Source organism: Symphalangus syndactylus, chromosome 22 (assembly GCF_028878055.3).
Source record: "Symphalangus syndactylus isolate Jambi chromosome 22, NHGRI_mSymSyn1-v2.1_pri, whole genome shotgun sequence".
Classification (NCBI taxonomy): Eukaryota; Metazoa; Chordata; class Mammalia; order Primates; family Hylobatidae; genus Symphalangus; species Symphalangus syndactylus.
Window position 1 is genome coordinate 40,527,292 of NC_072444.2, and position 16,503 is coordinate 40,543,794.

At 47.1% G+C, this 16,503-nt stretch overlaps 1 protein-coding gene across 4 annotated transcripts in view; it reads right to left on the minus strand.

The window, feature by feature from the left end:
• Positions 1 to 16,503, minus strand: part of ARHGEF4 (Rho guanine nucleotide exchange factor 4) — a 202,460-nt gene that overhangs the window by 123,543 nt on the left and 62,414 nt on the right. For 3 of the 4 annotated variants that reach the window (XM_055262717.2, XM_055262716.2, XM_055262715.2), the window contains exon 2: positions 3,417 to 6,920. The exons of the other annotated variant lie outside the window; for it this stretch is intronic. In XM_055262717.2, coding sequence (XP_055118692.1) covers positions 3,417 to 6,920 — 3,504 coding nt within the window. The remainder of the gene's footprint in view (positions 1 to 3,416; positions 6,921 to 16,503) is intronic. 4 annotated transcript variants of the gene reach the window in all.

Genomic DNA, 16,503 nt, shown 5'->3' on the forward strand with positions numbered 1-16,503 from the left:
ATCTACACATTTATGTATTATGCTGTTCTGTAAGTCTTCTCTATTTCTTGACTTTGAAAAGCTTTAAAGAAACTGCAGGATGTAAAATCACAGAAAATTAAGATTTCTATACACGATATTATCACAAGCCATGTTACCTATATAAAACCTGTTTGTGAAAGAAATCTAGAAGTAAACAACAAAATATTAAGAATGGTTGTTTTAAAAGATTGGGATAAGAGAACTGCTGCTCCTTAATATTGTTGTGCAGGGAAGAAGTGGGAATAACTGACTGAATTCCTTGCAAATTACTCTGACCATCAGAGCCTGCTCTCCCAGGAATGCCCACAAGATGGCGCAGTCATTTCTCCAAGGGGAGTTTCACATTCCAGCACCATCCAGGGTTCTACCAGACAGAGGGAGGCTTTCTGAGCTTTGCTTCCCTTCCCGTTCCCTATGTACCTGCTGTTCTGTCTGTAGTCTGATGCGCAGTGTACTAGGCCTTCCTCTTCTCCAGTAAGGAGTGAAACGGAAAGAGGAATAGGAACTCACATTTATCGGGCACCCGCTTCACGCCTGGCCCTTTGCTGGATACTTTATAATCATCATCTCATTTACTATTTGTTAAAACCCATGCAGGCTCCAACTGGGGCAACAAGGTGAGACTCTGTCACTACAAAAAATTAAAAAATTATCTGGGTGTGGTGACGCATGCCTGGGGGCTCAGCAACTTGGGAGGCTGAGGCAAGAGGATTGCTTGAGCCTGCGAGATCCAGGCTGCAGTGAACCGTGATCTCGCCACCACATTCCAGCCTAGGAGACAGAGCAAGACCCTGAATCAAACAAAATAAACAAAACAAAACAAAAAAACAGAAAGGCACAAAAAAAAAAAACAAAAACCCAACAAACCAAGCAGGCTGTTCAGGTGTGTGCCTGAGGCCCAACGCACCTGCTCCATCCCACGCACAACATGAGCACAGGGACCACTTCCAGGAATATCTGCCTTCCATTATGTGCTTCTGCACCATGTATGTGTGTGCATGTGTGTGTATACATAGACACACAGAGACATATATGTATATATCACTTTTTTTTTTTTTTTGAGACGGAGTCTCACTCTGTTGCCCAGGCTGGAGTGCACTGGCACGATCTTGGCTCACTGCAACATTTGCCTCCCGGATTCAAGTGATTCTCCTGCCTCAGCCTCCCAAGTAGCTGGGATTACAGGCGCCCACCACCAGGCCCAGCTAATTTTTATATTTTTAGTAGAGACGAGGTTTCACCATGTTGGCCAGGCTGGTCTCAAACTTCTGACCTCAGGTGATCTGCCCACTTCAGCCTCCCAAAGTGCTGGAATTACAGGTGTGAACCACCACGCCTGGCCTATATCACTATTAAATCAGGCTTGTTAATTCAAATACTGTAAAATCTTTTTTTGACTACTTGATTTAACTCTGAGTTGCCTAACACTAAAATGTCTTTTTACTTGCAAATCAAGTTCTCTATGTATTTTCAGGTGATCAAAAACACAAAAGAGCAATAAGCAACTAAGTTGGAGGGGTGTGAGGAAATGGGCACTCAGATACTGCTGTTGAGTGTTGATTGCCAGTCATTTCAGAGGTAATCTGAAAGCTATTAAAATACCCCTACCCCTTGTGCAATCCCACTTTTATATCGACAGACATAAAAGCATCGATACCTAAGGACACATGCTCAAGGGTGCTGCTGAAGTGTTATTTATAAAGACCCCAAACTAGAGATTACCTCAACGCCAATCAGTAGAAGAACCGTTAAAGGAAATATAGCATGGCCATACTCTGAACTATTATGCAACTTCTAAACAGAGCCATGAATATGAGGCGCTGGAGGGCTTTACCTGCTGTATTAAGCAAGCAAGAAAGATGCAGAGCAATGTGTATGTCTGACCCCGCGGTGTAACTCCCTCTCCCCAGACTGCCCCATAAGCCCTGTGTGAGAACACAATGAAAGATGAGACACCTTAGTATAGGGCAGTGTTTCTTTGCATGGAGTGGGATTAGAGGGTTTTGGGGAGAGGCCCTTTCCTTTCTACATCTGTATTGTTTGGCTTTGTTTTTAAACTTCAGTAGTAACAGTAACAAAAAAAGTAACCCTCCCCCCAAAACAACAACAAAAAAAACCCTTTAGTGTTTAACTGCTTAGAGATACACAAACAGGCTGAGGAGGTGAAGCCATTTCCTGCTGGTAGCGATCCTATTTCAATGTATGCTGTCCACTCAGCCTTGTGGGATGCTCAGCTGGGAAACCCCTTCTCGCCCAGCTCTGCCCCTCTTAGCAGCCCACCTGGCCTGGAGGCGCTCTGCCAGCACCTTATCTGCCGCCCTCCCAGCTGCGCAGCCCGTGAGCCCGGGTGTGGCTGACATCTGCCTGCAGGCGGAGGGGAGCGCCCGAGAGGCCACTGCGTGGGGCGGCTGTGGCCTGTGCTCCCCAGCTCTGGGCGTGAGGAAGACGCGGCCTCACTTGGTCTCAAGAAGCCAAGGGAGCCTTACTTTTTACTTTTCACAGTCTCCAGGGCACGCTCTGGAATTTCCAGAAAAGCTCTCTCCTTCCAAGGGCAGCTGGGATGAGAAATCCAACCCTTGTCTGCTCCGTCCTGTGCCTGACCCTGCTAACCTATCCCGGACAGAAGCGGTCACTTTGTGGGAGAGACCATCTTACTGCACTAAACATTTCAGAAGCACCAACAATTCCTGTGTCTTTGTATGAAATAAGTCCAGCCGGATCAAATTCTAAATACGATAAACTAGAAGCCATTAAAGTACTAGAAGACAGCATGTGAAATTTTTTTAAATGCCACAGTGGAGCACTAGGTTTAACACAAAAGCCTGCACAGACCCAGTGCCGGCGGAGGCGGGTGGATCACGAGGTCAGGAGTTCAAGACCAGCCTGGCCAACATGGTGAAACCCCGTCTCTACTAAAATAACAAAATTAGCCAGGCGTTGTGGCGGATGCCTGTAATCCAAGCTACTCGTGAGGCTGAGGCAGAGAATTGCTTGAACCTGGGAGGTAGAGGTTGCGGTGAGCCGAGATGGAGCGACTGCACTCCAGCCTGGGCGACAGAGTGAGACTCCATCTCAAAAAAAAAAAAAAAAAGGGAAAAAGAAAATGGGCAGTGCCCAGGGAGCAGGCAGTTCATACAAATGAAAATTCAAATGGCTTGAAATTAAATAAAAACACGAAATGATCATGAAATGCCAATTCTGGCTTGTTAGCTTGGTAACGTTCAAGAAGTTGGTCACCCGCTGTGTTCACTAGGGGTGGGGGCTGGGAGTGTAACGGAGGTAATTTTGGCCTAGCCTTCTTATTTTACCTCTCCCCTCAGGAAGATTCCCGCCTGCTCCCCTCCTTCTCTTGCCTGAAGAGGTCAGGAAAGGCTTGGTGCGATTCAGATACTCACCTCACTCCCAGGAAGGTCCCTGAGCCAGGGCACTGTGCCCAAGCCGCGCGGACCCTGGCCTCCTTCCCTGCTCTCTTCCTTCTGCTCATCCTGGTTTAGCGTCTGCAGAGAAAGCAAGAGACTGGTCCGGCCCTTGGGAATCTTGGGTCTTTCAGGGTCCCCTGAACTGCTGTCCACGTAGCTGTAGCTTCCAAGAGAAACCATGGAGATGGCGCTACCCCTCCCGGGGTAGTGGAGACCCATCTGCTGAGCACTAGGCCTGGGACTCAGGGGCTTGGGGCTCGTGGGTCTGCAGGGCGTCCCGGGGTTTTCATATGCCAGGCAGCAGGCAGAGCTGGAAGGCAGGGTGTGCGCGATTCCAGCCTGCTGGGCCCGAGGGCTGCCGGGGGATGCCAGACAGGACTTTTCAGGAAAGATACCTGAAGGTAGGTACCTACCGCCTTCCTGGGCGGCTGTGCACTTGATGGTCGGTTCACTTTTCCTCCTGTGTTCTGGAGAAACTAAACTGGAGGACAAAGGTGTGGAGGTAAGTGGGGGTGCCCAGTGATCGCTAAAAACATAGCCCTCTTTGTCCTCCGCCGGTTCCTCACAGTGGCTGTCGGTCTCTGCTGGGGAAAGAATTTCGAGGCCTAGCGGCGGACTCACTAGGGCGGGCTTTTTGGGGCTTTCGGCATCTTTGCTTTTCAGAAACACCCGCCAGGAACCCTGGCGCAGCCTGCTCTTCTTCTCGCCCTTGGGAGAACCTGGGGAATGTTCATGGGTGTTCTCTTTCTCTAAAACTATTGACTCAAAAAAGTTTGAAAAGGTCTTATGAGCCAAGGCCAACCTTGCCCTGAGCTTTTTCTCCGTTGTTTTGAGTCTCTTTGCATTGCAGCTTTCAGAAGGCCCTCGGCTACCAAGGTCCCCTGAGGTCCCCATGTGCCCCGCTCCTGCTGGCCCTGCAGTCCTGTCGCCTGCAGCCTGCGGGGCAAACTCGGGCCAGGCGCTGGCGTCCCTGTGGTGCAGAGGCGGTGCGTCCCAGAGGGCCGCAGCGGGCGGATTCTCCCTGGGGAGCCCCTCGCGGCCGGAAGAGCCCCAGCTGCAGCCCTCGGTGGTCGGGGCCGGGACCCCTCCTGGGCTCTCAGCGGCCAAGGGCCTGCCCTTCCTGAAGGAGGTCACCTTGGAAAATGTCGGGCGCTTCCCAAGCTCCTGCGCGGCCTTGCGGAGCCCGCGTGGCGGCTGGGGCGGCTCCGAGGCGGGGACGCGGTAGCGCTGGCCCCGGGCTGCTGCAGCGCCGCCTTCAGGTGCCTCCTCCGGGCCGCGTTCCCCTGGCCCGGACCTCCGGCTCTCCCCACGCAGTGTCTCTCCCGGGGGCTCCTCTGTGCTCGGCGTCTCTTCCGAAGCAGCTCGGGGGACCAGCACTCTCCCAAGCTCTGCGGCCTGGGCCACCCGCTGAAGAGCCCCATCGCCAGCTCCCTGTATGGGGGCTGCTGGCAACTCACACTCATTACCGGCTGGTGTCTTCCCCGTAGTGGGAGACTCACAGGGGGTCTCGCCAGTGCTCAGGGGAGATTCCGGTCTTTTCTCAGGAAAGTCACGGGGCAGTGTTTCTGGAACAGGCCCCGCATTGCTCCTGGTGGCCTGAAGACCTTTCTGCTCCACGGCCACAATGATGAGGGCGCCCCTGCCCCTCGAGGCCTCGCCGCCTGCTTTGGGCTCCAGCTGCTGGCCCCCGGCACCCCCAGGCCCCTGTTCACCCTCCTCAGCCCCAGGGCCGCAGTGAGACACCGTGGCTGCCTTGAATTCTGAAAGACCTTGCAAAGCCTGTTCCCTGTAGTTGGGGTCTAGAACCATGGCTTCTTCAGCTGCCTTTGAAGCGTCTATTGCGCTTGATTTCTGGGTGGTCTCAGGGGCATCTGAACTGTCACTCACTTCCAAGCAGCCCATCAAGTCTCCACTCCACACCTGGGTCCCCTCACTGTTAGGCTGCCGTGGGAACTTGGCCCTGGTAGGTGACTTGCTTTCCTCGCTGAGCACATACTTTGATGTGTAATTGCTGGTTTGGTTTCCTGCCTGGACAGAAATGCCCCAGAGGTGCTTCTGTGTGTCTCTCTCAGCAGCTCTTGGTGCGAGTTGGGTGCCTTGGGGTTCCTGGGTTCTGCTTTCTGGGCTTCGCTCTGACTTGCACTCAGCGGGCTCAGGCACTTCCTCCGCACTGAGCTTCACTAACTCTGAGGTGAGGCATGAAGCCACCAGACATGACCTGGAATCCTGTCTTAACTGGTTTTCCCCCAGGAGACCTGCAGAGGGAGTGTCCTGAGACGCCCTTTCCAAGCGAAACCCACCAGGCTTGCAGGGACCCTGCAGATGGGGAGCCCCACTCTGAAAAGCAGGAATTGGGCCAGACAGCTGGGTGGGTGCAGGGGAAAGGGTGTTTTGTGTTCTTGGATCTTGTTCATTTTCGGCCCCTTCCTTCACATGGGTCCCAGACTTCACAACATTCTGTCCCACGGGATCCTCGGGGCACTCTGATGAAAACCCTGCTATGGAATGGGCCCTGACCAGTGCCCTCATATGCCCACAGGTGAGTCTGGGGGATGCCCTGTTCTTGTCACCAGTAGTTTCTGGGGCACTATGGTGACGCTTGGTTCGTAGGAGGCAAGATGTCTTCAAAGGAGGCCGGCAGGGGACATCTGAGTGGGGCTGGGACCAGAGCAATTCTGTGTCCCCTGCAGGGCCTAGAGTACTTTCCTTCTTTGTCCTGGTCCCCAGAGGGGCTGTGCTGTCCAGTGGGCCTCTGCTAGGTAGCACCGGTGCCCTGGCCCTGTTGTGGATATGTGGCCAACTCTGACCCAGTTCACAGCACCAGAGAAGGAAGGGCCAGACCACTGGGATGCCCAGATAGCTCTCAGACCTGGATTTCTGAAGAGAAACACCAGAGAGCCCTCTGAGGTCTTGAACAGCCACCGCCTGTACTGGCTCGGGACCGCTGCCATCTGTGGCCCTCTGTAAGCAGCACCTTGTGTGTCGGGGAACCCCTGCCAGCAAAGACTCTCGCTCCAGGCTGGTCGCGCAGTCCCAGAGGTGTCCTGCCTCCTGTTTTCCAGCAACTGTGGCAAAGGCTCGCCACCCATTTTTGCAAGAGTCATCCTTTAAGCCAGGGGACAAATCGAGTTCTTCCTTTGCATGAGGCCCAGAAACACTGGTCAAATGCTGCTCCTGAGGGGGTCCAGTTGCTGAGACATCAGGGTATTCCCAAGGCGCTTCTATATCTACGGGAGTACCTCTTAGAGGGTGGAAGACTCCCCTCGGGAGGTCCCCAGACAAGGACTCTGTGTCGGAGGCACTTTCAAAGGGGTCAGTTTTTGTGTCTGATCCACTTTCACTCTGCTGGGACAGCGTTTCAGAATCATCGCGGTCTGTTTGCTGGCTCCATCCCTGCTCCACTTGTTCTGCAGGGGATGTGGGGAGCTGGTTATCTTCAATCTCACCTTCACCTGGCAGGTGCGCACCTGGCTCTGGAGTCTGGGAGGGCAAGAAGAGAGGAGTCAGAGACAAGGCCTGAGGACATCTGTGCACATGTTTACACCGTGCCTGCCTTCGCCAGAAGGAGGAAGGCTCAGAAACGGCTCATTAGTTCCCCATGTGCCCCTAGGAAGGGAGGTAAGTATGAAGAGCTGCCTTTTATCAACATGGAAAACAAGTGATGAAGCCAAACCCAATCAGTAGGGAGAAAAGGTAGCACATCCTTAAAACAACCCCATTAAAAATCAGACCCGGACCAACGCGCATGTGCGTTTACGTAAGCATAAAAATGTTGCATGAGTCATGGCGAAAAGCATATCTCTGCCTAACATTTTCAGCAAGAAGGAACAAATTAATATGTTTGCATTGTTTGTTCTTATGTAACCAACTGGTTTAAAGTCAATGCCCTTGCATTTAAGAAGTGTTTTCTGAGTTTGGTTTGCTAGAGAAAAAAAAAACAAAAAAACAAAAAGTATAGTAACAACAAAAATGAGAATGATCGAAGTTGCAAGCACATTTTGGGATGTTATAAAGCTTTGAAGACAAGAAGAAAAATAGAGAACTGTGCAAGTTTTTCCTTCTCTCGTTACACATTTCTTAAACTACTTATTGAGATATACATTTTCAAGCATCCATTTAAAATGCACAGATCTATGAGATTTGAAAACTGTGTACATTCCTGTAATTACTACCATGATAAAAATCTAGACTGTTTCCATTTCCCCAAAAAAGCCCCTGCCCCTCCCCAGTCAATCCCTGCTTCCCTCCAACTCCTCACAATGACCCGCTTTCTGCCACACAGTCTTGCTTTGTCTTTCCTGGAGTTTCAGATAAACAAATTATACAGTAGCCACCCTTATCCACAGCGGATATGTTCCAAGACCCCCAGCGGATGCCTGAACCACTCCCCCCCAGTACCGAACCCTACATATATTGTTTCTTCCTATACATGCATACCTATGACAAAGTGTAAGCTACAAATTAGGCACAGTAAAAAATTAACAATATTAACAAAATAGAACAATGATAACAATAGACTGTAACAAAAGTTATGTGACGTGGTCTCTCTCTCTCTCAAAGTATCTTACTGCACTGTACTCACCTATTTTCTGACTGCAGTCGACCTCAAGTAGCTGAAACCTTGGATAAGGGGGGACTATTGAATGTTCTTTTGGGTGTGGCTTCCTTCCCTTAGGCATCATGGCTGTAGCGTGTCTCAGTACATAGAATGACTTGAACTCTGACAAACTACTGTGCACAGCAGTCAATGCTCAAACTCCCCAAAGCTCCCCCAGGCCCACAGCTGACCAAGCACTCAGCCTCATTGCCCATGAAGGTGCCTTGACACAAGCTTTGTACTGAAGCCATTCGCCCCACCGGCCCCTCCCAGGCATGGTTTCCCAGGACTTTTCATAAGAGCTTTCTCAAAGTAAAATTGCTTTTAATTCTTAACTGAGAGAAGGAAAACAAACACACACCCAAAGCCAGTGCTGTCTAAAGCTCTTCAGGCACAGGGTAGAACATGAGGAATAACATGATCCTGCAGTTTCAAGTAAGTTGCAAAGCAGAAGGCATTTGGAATAGAAAAGGAAACATTAAAAACCAAACCATCTGGGAAGGAGGGCTGTGTGGTTGTTACAGGACGTCCCAGAGGAGAGAAGTGAAGGAACCAGGGGTCTGCTGCAGGAACTGTCTCCGGCCGCTGCCTCCATGGGGCCAGGCGCCCTGACTGTACAGCGGGGCCAGACGCCTTCAGCGTGCCTACCTCCCACGGCAAGGAGAGGACCAGTGAGACACAGACATGGGCATGCCCAGACAAGCACAGAGAACTGTGCAACTGCAAGTGGGTGCTGTCATTAACCAGTGAACTGAGAAGGTTACTGAGGCCGGGCAGGGTGCTCAGCTCAGTGACGCCTGCCCTGCAGGGCACTTGCGGCCCCTCATCTCACCAAGAACTGTCTTAGACACCAAGAACTGTCTAAGGGACACTGGAGCCATCCTCTCAGCATCGACATAGCTTGATGTCATCTTCCAGACTCACGTAGGCATCATTGCTTACATGCGCAGACACAGGGAATCCCAAGTCCCAAGTTCCAAATGACTAACGATCAGGACCCTGTTGACTAGAACGCCAGCGGGCTCGTTTCTGCCCTCCCTGCCCAGCATTGCTGCCCAGGGCACTACCGGTGAGGCAGGGGCTGGCATCTTGCTGGGGGGAGGGTCCAGCCTTTGTCTGAGTTCCAGGTATTTTGGCAAGAGGCCTCCCTCAGTCTCAATGAAAACAAAAGCCTTTGGGGGAAAAAAAATCTAGGATAACTCTTCCAGGTAACAAAGCTGGTGCAGTCTGTGCAGCTGCACTGGAAGAGCAGGTTTGATTGACTGAAGTGTAGATACTGAAATTCAATGAGTACATCAAAAACAACATTAGATTTGATTGAATATTAGATTCTAATCTCATAAAGAAAGACTTTCTTCCTGAGTTGATTCAGGAGCGATCCCCAAATAATTTCTCAGCATAAAGTGATGTAAGTGCAGGGTTATGTCCTGGGAATGGCCTGGGGCTGGAATCTAGACCAAACAAGTATTCTTTCTGCGGAGGCTCAGGGTTTTTACAGGGGTGGGAGTGGGTTAAATTTGAAAGTCTGAAGCAGGCAGGCTCCATTTTGCCACAGGCCTGGCACTTCCCGACTGTCTTATTCTATAACTAGATGAGGCTTTAGGGCAAGATGCTGAGCCTGTCTCCTGTAAGAAACAGCTGCAGTGAGTGTTCCGCAGCGGGGTGAACTGCTGACTACCAGCCCATCAGGAGGGGAGGATGGTGTTGACCGGCAGGCCCCACATCCCACCTCCTCCTCCTGACCTCACCGCTTCCCTGCCCGCTGCCCTGACGTTGGCCGAAACCTCCAGTGGAGCTAGCCTCTCCACACCTCTCCTCTGCCCTCTGCAAACTCCTCAATAACACAGTTTACATTTAATCTGCACACTTTCCTATGTGTCATTCACTTTTTAGAGAATATCGGTATGTGAGGACACAGTATCCCTTCTAAAAACCACTAGTTTTAATCTGTGGTATGTCCATTATCTTGGCAATCCTAATTTTTAAAATAAGCTCAATATAATCTCCTCTTTGACTTATGACTTATTAGTAGAATGTGTTAGTTATCTTTTTGTTTCTGATTTCTATTTAATGACATTGCCATCAAAGAGTCGTCTGTGTGATACTGATTTTTTGAAGTTAGTTGAAACTGGCTTTATGACATTGTACAAGGTCCTACTTTGGAGATGTCCCATGGGTGTTTGAAAGGATGGTGCATTCTCTAATGGGTCGGTGCAGTGTTAACAAGGGCTCATTAGATCAGCCTTGTTGACTGTTTAAATCCTCAGTAGTCTTACTAGTTTTTCCTCTGTGATTAGGAGAAGTGTGTGGAAACCTCCCACTGTCCTAGTGGATTTGTCACTTTCCTCTTTTAATTCTGTTACAGTTCAGCCTTATGTGAGCAGGTGCATAAACAAGTTCAGAATTGTTACATCTTCCTATGAGTGGCTCCTTTGTTACCAGTGGTAACAAAGGCTTTTTTACTTTCTTATCCCTAAGAAAGACTTTTCCTTTAAAGGCCATCCTCTGATATTAATATACCCACACCAGCATTCTTTTGGTTAGTATTTGCCAACCATGTATTTTTTCCATTCTTTTATTTTCAATCTTTCAATGTTCCTTAGGTATGCTTTTCATAACCAACATATAGCTGGACTTTCCAAATTGAATCTTTCAGTCACTTTTTTTTATTATTATACCTTAAGTTCTGGGGTACATGTGCAGAATGTGCAGGCTACACAGCTAACCATGTGCCATGGTGGTTTGCTGCACCCATCAACCCGTCACCTACATTAGGTATTTCTCCTAATGCTATCCCTCTCCTGCCCTCACCCCCGACAGGCCCTGCTTTTAGTCACTTTTAACCAGCGTGTGGCTCATGAGTGTTTCTGTGGTCACTGCTCTCTTTGGGATTCTACCTCCCACTGAATTTCATACTTTTTGAACTCTTTCTTCTTTTTTTGTCCTGGGAATTTCTTTTGTGTGTGTGAACTCAACTAAAGATTGTTTAGGATGATACGTTTTACTTCTAGGTTTAGCTTTTGTTGTGAGGAGCTTTTTGGGAAATGTGTAGTGGGCCGTGATTCTGGAATCAGAAGTTCTGGACACTGCTCCCAGGGTCTGACCGCCACGCCGCCCAGCCCTGAATCAGCCAGCAGAGGCGCCTGTGACCCTGCCAAATGCAAAGCTCTTTGTTTTGTTTTCTTTGTATTACTGCTATTTACTTTTTTTTTTTACAACTTTATTGATGTATAATTGTCATAAAAAAGCCACACATATTTCAAGTGTACAATCATAGTTTTGACACACATCTGTGAAACCATGACCACCATCAATATGATGACCATTGATCTCTGTCCCTTCTGCCTCTCCTCACTCCTCCCTCAACACCCTCTCCTTCCCCAGGCAACCTTTATCTGCTTTTTGCCTTTTCTAGAATTTCATATAAATGGAACCATGCGGTATGTCTTCTTTTTATCTGGTCTTTCCCACTTGGCACGATTATTTTGAAATGCACCCATGTTGTTGCGTGTGTCAGGAATTCATTCCTTCTATTGCTGACCCGTGTTCCACAGTGCGGCTATAAGGCAATCTGTTATCTATTCACCTGCTGATGGACATTTGGGTTCTTCCCAGTTTCCGGCTTCTCACATAAAGCTGCAGTGAACATCCATGTACAGGTCTTTATATGGACATGTGCTTTCATTTGTCCTGGATAAATACCGAGGAGTGGGATGATGCTGTATCAGATACACAGGGTAGGGGCATGCGTTCAACTGCTCGAGAACCTGCTCTCCATTCCCTTCCTCACTCCCCATAATGTATGAGGTCCCGCTGCTCCACAACCTCCCCAGCAGCTGGTACCACCAGCCTTGTTCATGTTAACTCTCCCAGTGTCTGTGAAGCGGTATCTCCTTGTGATCTGGATTTGCATTTCCCTCAGGGCATATGATGTTGAGCATGTTTTCATGTTTTTTCCATCTGTACATCTTTTCTGGTGATGTGTCTTCAAGTCTTTTGCCCATTTTTAAAAACTGGGTTGTGTTCTTACTATTGAGTTGTAAGGATTCTTTGTATATCTTATATATAAGTCTTTTGTCAGATATATGTTTTCCAAATAGTTTCTTCCAGTCTGTGGCTTGCCTTTTCATTTTATTACCAAGGTCTTTTAAAGAGCAAAATGTTTTTTTTTTAATTTTATCATTACTTTTTTTTTAGACGGAGTCTCGCACTGTCGCCTGGGCCAAAGTGCAATGGCACAATCTCAGCTCACTGCAACCTCCGCCTCCCAGGTTCAAGTGATTCTCCTGCCTCAGCCTCCCAAGTAGCTGGGATTACAGGTGCCCGCCACCATGCCCAGCTAATTTTTTGTATTTTTAGTAGAGACAAGGTTTCACTATGTTGGCCAGGCTGGTCTTGAACTCCTGACCTCGTGATCCACCCGCCTCAGCCTCCCAAAGTGCTGGGATTACAGGTGCAAGCCACCACGACCGGCCAGGTGATGTGATTCTTATGTCTAGAAAATCCTACAGTCTCTGCCCAAAGGCTCTTAGAACTGATAAACAACTTCAGCAAAGTTTCAGGATGCAAAATCAATGTAGAAAAACCAGTAGCATTTCTATACACTGACAATGTCTAAACAGAAAGTCAAGTCAAGAATGTGATCCCTTTCAAAACACCACAAAAAGAATATAATACCTAGGAATACAGCTAACCTGGGAGCCAAAAGATCTCTACAGTGAGAATTACAAAATACCGCTGAAAAAAATCAGAGATGACACAAACAAATGGAAAAACATTCCATGCTCATGGATAGGAAGTTTATCATAAAACTAAACATATGACCAAGCAAACCCACTTTTAGATACTTACCAAATTGAATGGAAAAATTATAGTCACACAAAAGCCAGTATGTAAATTTTTTTTTTTTCGAGACAGAGTCTCGCTTTGTCTCCCAGGCTGGAGTGCAGTGGCACGATCTCGACTCACTGTGACCTCCGCCCTCCCAGTTTCAAGCAATTCTCCTGCCTCAGCCTCCCAAGTAGCTGGGACTATAGGTGCATGCCACCACGCCTGGCTAATTTTTTGTACGTTTAGTAGAGACGGGGTTTCACCATGTTATTAGCCAGGATCGTCTCGATCTCCTGACTTAGTGATCTGCCCGCCTTGGCCTTCCAAAGTGCTGGGATTACAGGCGTGGGCCACCGCACCTGGCCTCAATATACAAATTTTTATAGCTAGAACATACCAGTCATAATCTCCACAAACAGAAAACAACCCAGATGTCCTTCAACAGTTGAATGGATAAACAAATTAATCATGCATCCATATCCATGCAATAATACAACTCAGCAATAAAAAGGGACAAACTGACTGGGCGCCGTGGCTCATGCCTGTAATCCCAGCACTTTGGGAGGCCAAGGTGCGGATCATGAGGTCAGGAGATCGAGACCATCCTGGCTAACATGGTGAAACCCTGTCTCTACTAAAAAATACAAAAAAAATTAGTAGGGCATGGTGGCAGGCGCCTGTAGTCCCAGCTACTCAGGAGGCTGAGGCAGGAGAATGGCGTGAACCCAGGAGGCGGAGCTTGGAGTGAGCCCAGATCGTGCCACTGCACTCCAGCCTTGGCAACAGAGCAAGACTCTGTCACAAAAATTAAAAAAAAAAAAAAACAAGGGACAAACTATCGATTACACAGTAACTTAGAAGGACCATTAAGTGCATTTTGCTAAGTGAAAGAAGCCAAACTCAAAAGACTACATATTGTATGATCCATTTATACGGCATTTTGGGAAAGGCAAAGCTACACGGATGGTAAACAGATCAAGGGTTTCTAAAGGCTGGGGACTGGGGACTGGAGAATGATTTGACTACTAAAGGGCAACATGAGGGAAATTTTTAAGTGATCGAACTGCTCTGTGATATAAATTTGCCAAAATCTACTAAACTACATACCACCAGGAGTCCATTTTACTCTATACAAATTAAACCCACCCATACCCACACCCACACCAGAACACTGGGGAAACCAAAGATGGACTATAGACTGTGACAAATGACTCTAGCTGCACTCCAAATTAATGACATAGCCATGCTGACAGGGGTAGGAAATAAAGGAGCTGACCTAAGTAAGTTTAGAGAATGATGTGTCAACTGGATACTGAGAGGCTAAAGACAAAAAGAACTTTATACAAACACTGTACTTTAGTTGCCTCATTTCTCACAGAGTTATGGGTTAGCAATCTGAAACTATTTTACATATATACCAGGGCTGTTTTGCCATGTTGGCCAGGCTCTAAATACCTTGTGGATAATGAGAACCAGGTTTCTTACCATCAGAAAAAGAAGTTACAAATAAAAGCTTAAGGCTAGAATGAATCCTGTGGTGCTGGGTTGGAATTGGAGATATCAGATACAGGTAACTCACACTTAAAAGTACTTACATTTTTATATTTGTATACTAATCCATGCACAAATGCTTTCACACACACAGATCAATAGGCAGATAATGAAACAATGTAAATATGTGTGTATATATGGGTTAATATATATAAGATATGTTTATCTGCCCTGTCTGCTGGGAGAGCTAAAATCAGTGTCACTACAGTGGCTATGAACACACTTCAAACCCAAATGTTGGTTTCTAAATACCATTCTACAATACAAGAAGCCAAGTTCTTCTTGAAGAAGTGGTTGATGCCAGGACTGGGCAAGGGCAAATAGAAGGTGAACCTGGAGCACATTGTGGTGCCAAAAAATATGGAATTGCTCAAGTATTAAAAATAAGGATGGGAGCTCCTGAAGGGCACAGAAGCCAACTGAAAAGAGCTCTTGACAGCCAGCAAGGGAACTGTGGGGGTAACAGTATAAATAACTGTAGGATCGGATTATAATCCAAAGAATAAAGTAACTGTCTATAAACCCATACTGACACAAATAAGTGACTGAATACAGTAGTCCCCCCTTATCTGTGGGGGATATGTTCTAAGACCCCCAGTGAGTGCCTGAAACTGCAGATAGTATTGAACCCTATATGCACTATGATATTTCCTATACATACATATATACCTACAATAAAGTTTTAATTTATAAATTAGGTGCAGTAAGAGATTAATAAAATAACTAGTGATAAAAAGAGTAATTATAACAACATACTGTAATAACAATTATGTGACTGTGGTCTCTTTCTCTCCCTCTCAAAATATCTTACTGTATTATAACTCATCTGTTTTAGGACCAGGGTTGACCTTGGGTGACTGAAACTGCAGAAAATAAAATGGTGGATAAGTTGGGGGGGCTGCTTTAAATGCAAAATGGGGGAGAAAAGAAAACCCTTACAGAAGAATTCCAATTAATAAATACTGAAAAACTGAGGGAAATAGAGAATCACCATGAGAACTCCACAGTAAGAGTTCCTGTAGGGAAGATGTACTAATGGATGCTAAATTATGATAAAGAGTCATTAAAAGGTCATATACTGACTAAGTAATCTCACTTGACAGATTCTAACTTAAGCAAAGATTCAGCAATGTGACATGTTCATTGAAGTATTCTTTGCAAGAAAAAGAAGGATAAATGACTTGTGCTCAATACTCGGAAAATGATTCAGCAAATTAAGCTATATACACAAAATGGAAAATTAAACAGCCATTAAAAACTTAATTTATAAAGGCTACTTAGAAAAGAAAATAGAGAATATGTGATAATTTTGTGTATTCTATAATTAAAGAGCATTTACAGCAATATTAAAAAACACTGAAATAAAAAAACAATACATAATACTTGTTTGTTTGTTTGAGACAGAGTCTCACTCTGTCACCTAGGCTGGAGTGCAGTGGCATGATCTTAGCTCACTGCAACCTCTGCCTCCGATGTTCAAGCGGTTCTTGTGCCTCAGCCTCCCCAATAGCTGGGATTACAGGCAAGCGCCACCACGCCTGGCTAATGTTTGTATTTTTAGTAGAGACAGGGTTTTGCCATGTTGGCCAGGCTGGTCTCAAATTCTTGGCTTCAAGTGATCCACCCACCTTGGCCCCACAAAGTGCTGGGATTACAGGCATGAGCCACACACCCGGCCAGTGTTTTTTCTATAGTCAAAATTGTTCCTCTCCTCTAATTGCCACATAAAACAGTTAAATTATCTTCATAATTTAAAAATATTTGGAAAAAAATTGGGCTTCCATTTATATACATGTAAATTGTAGGTCATTCTGTCAGGAATTCCAACAAACCACCAGCTCCAGAAGGGGCCATGGCAATCACTTCTTTGTAGTCCATACAATGTTTAGGTGCAAGTTCTGATGTACAGAAGAATCTCAATGTTTGGATCCTGATTGCCAATATTTCTAGCTGTTATATCAAATGGATGGAGTCTTTTTTCTCTTCAGGTGGCAACTTCTATTTCATCAGTGGGGAACCAGCACTTCTAGCCCCACCTGGCAGTAATGAGGCTGTGCTCCCCTCCCCCCAGAGCAGGGTCAGAAG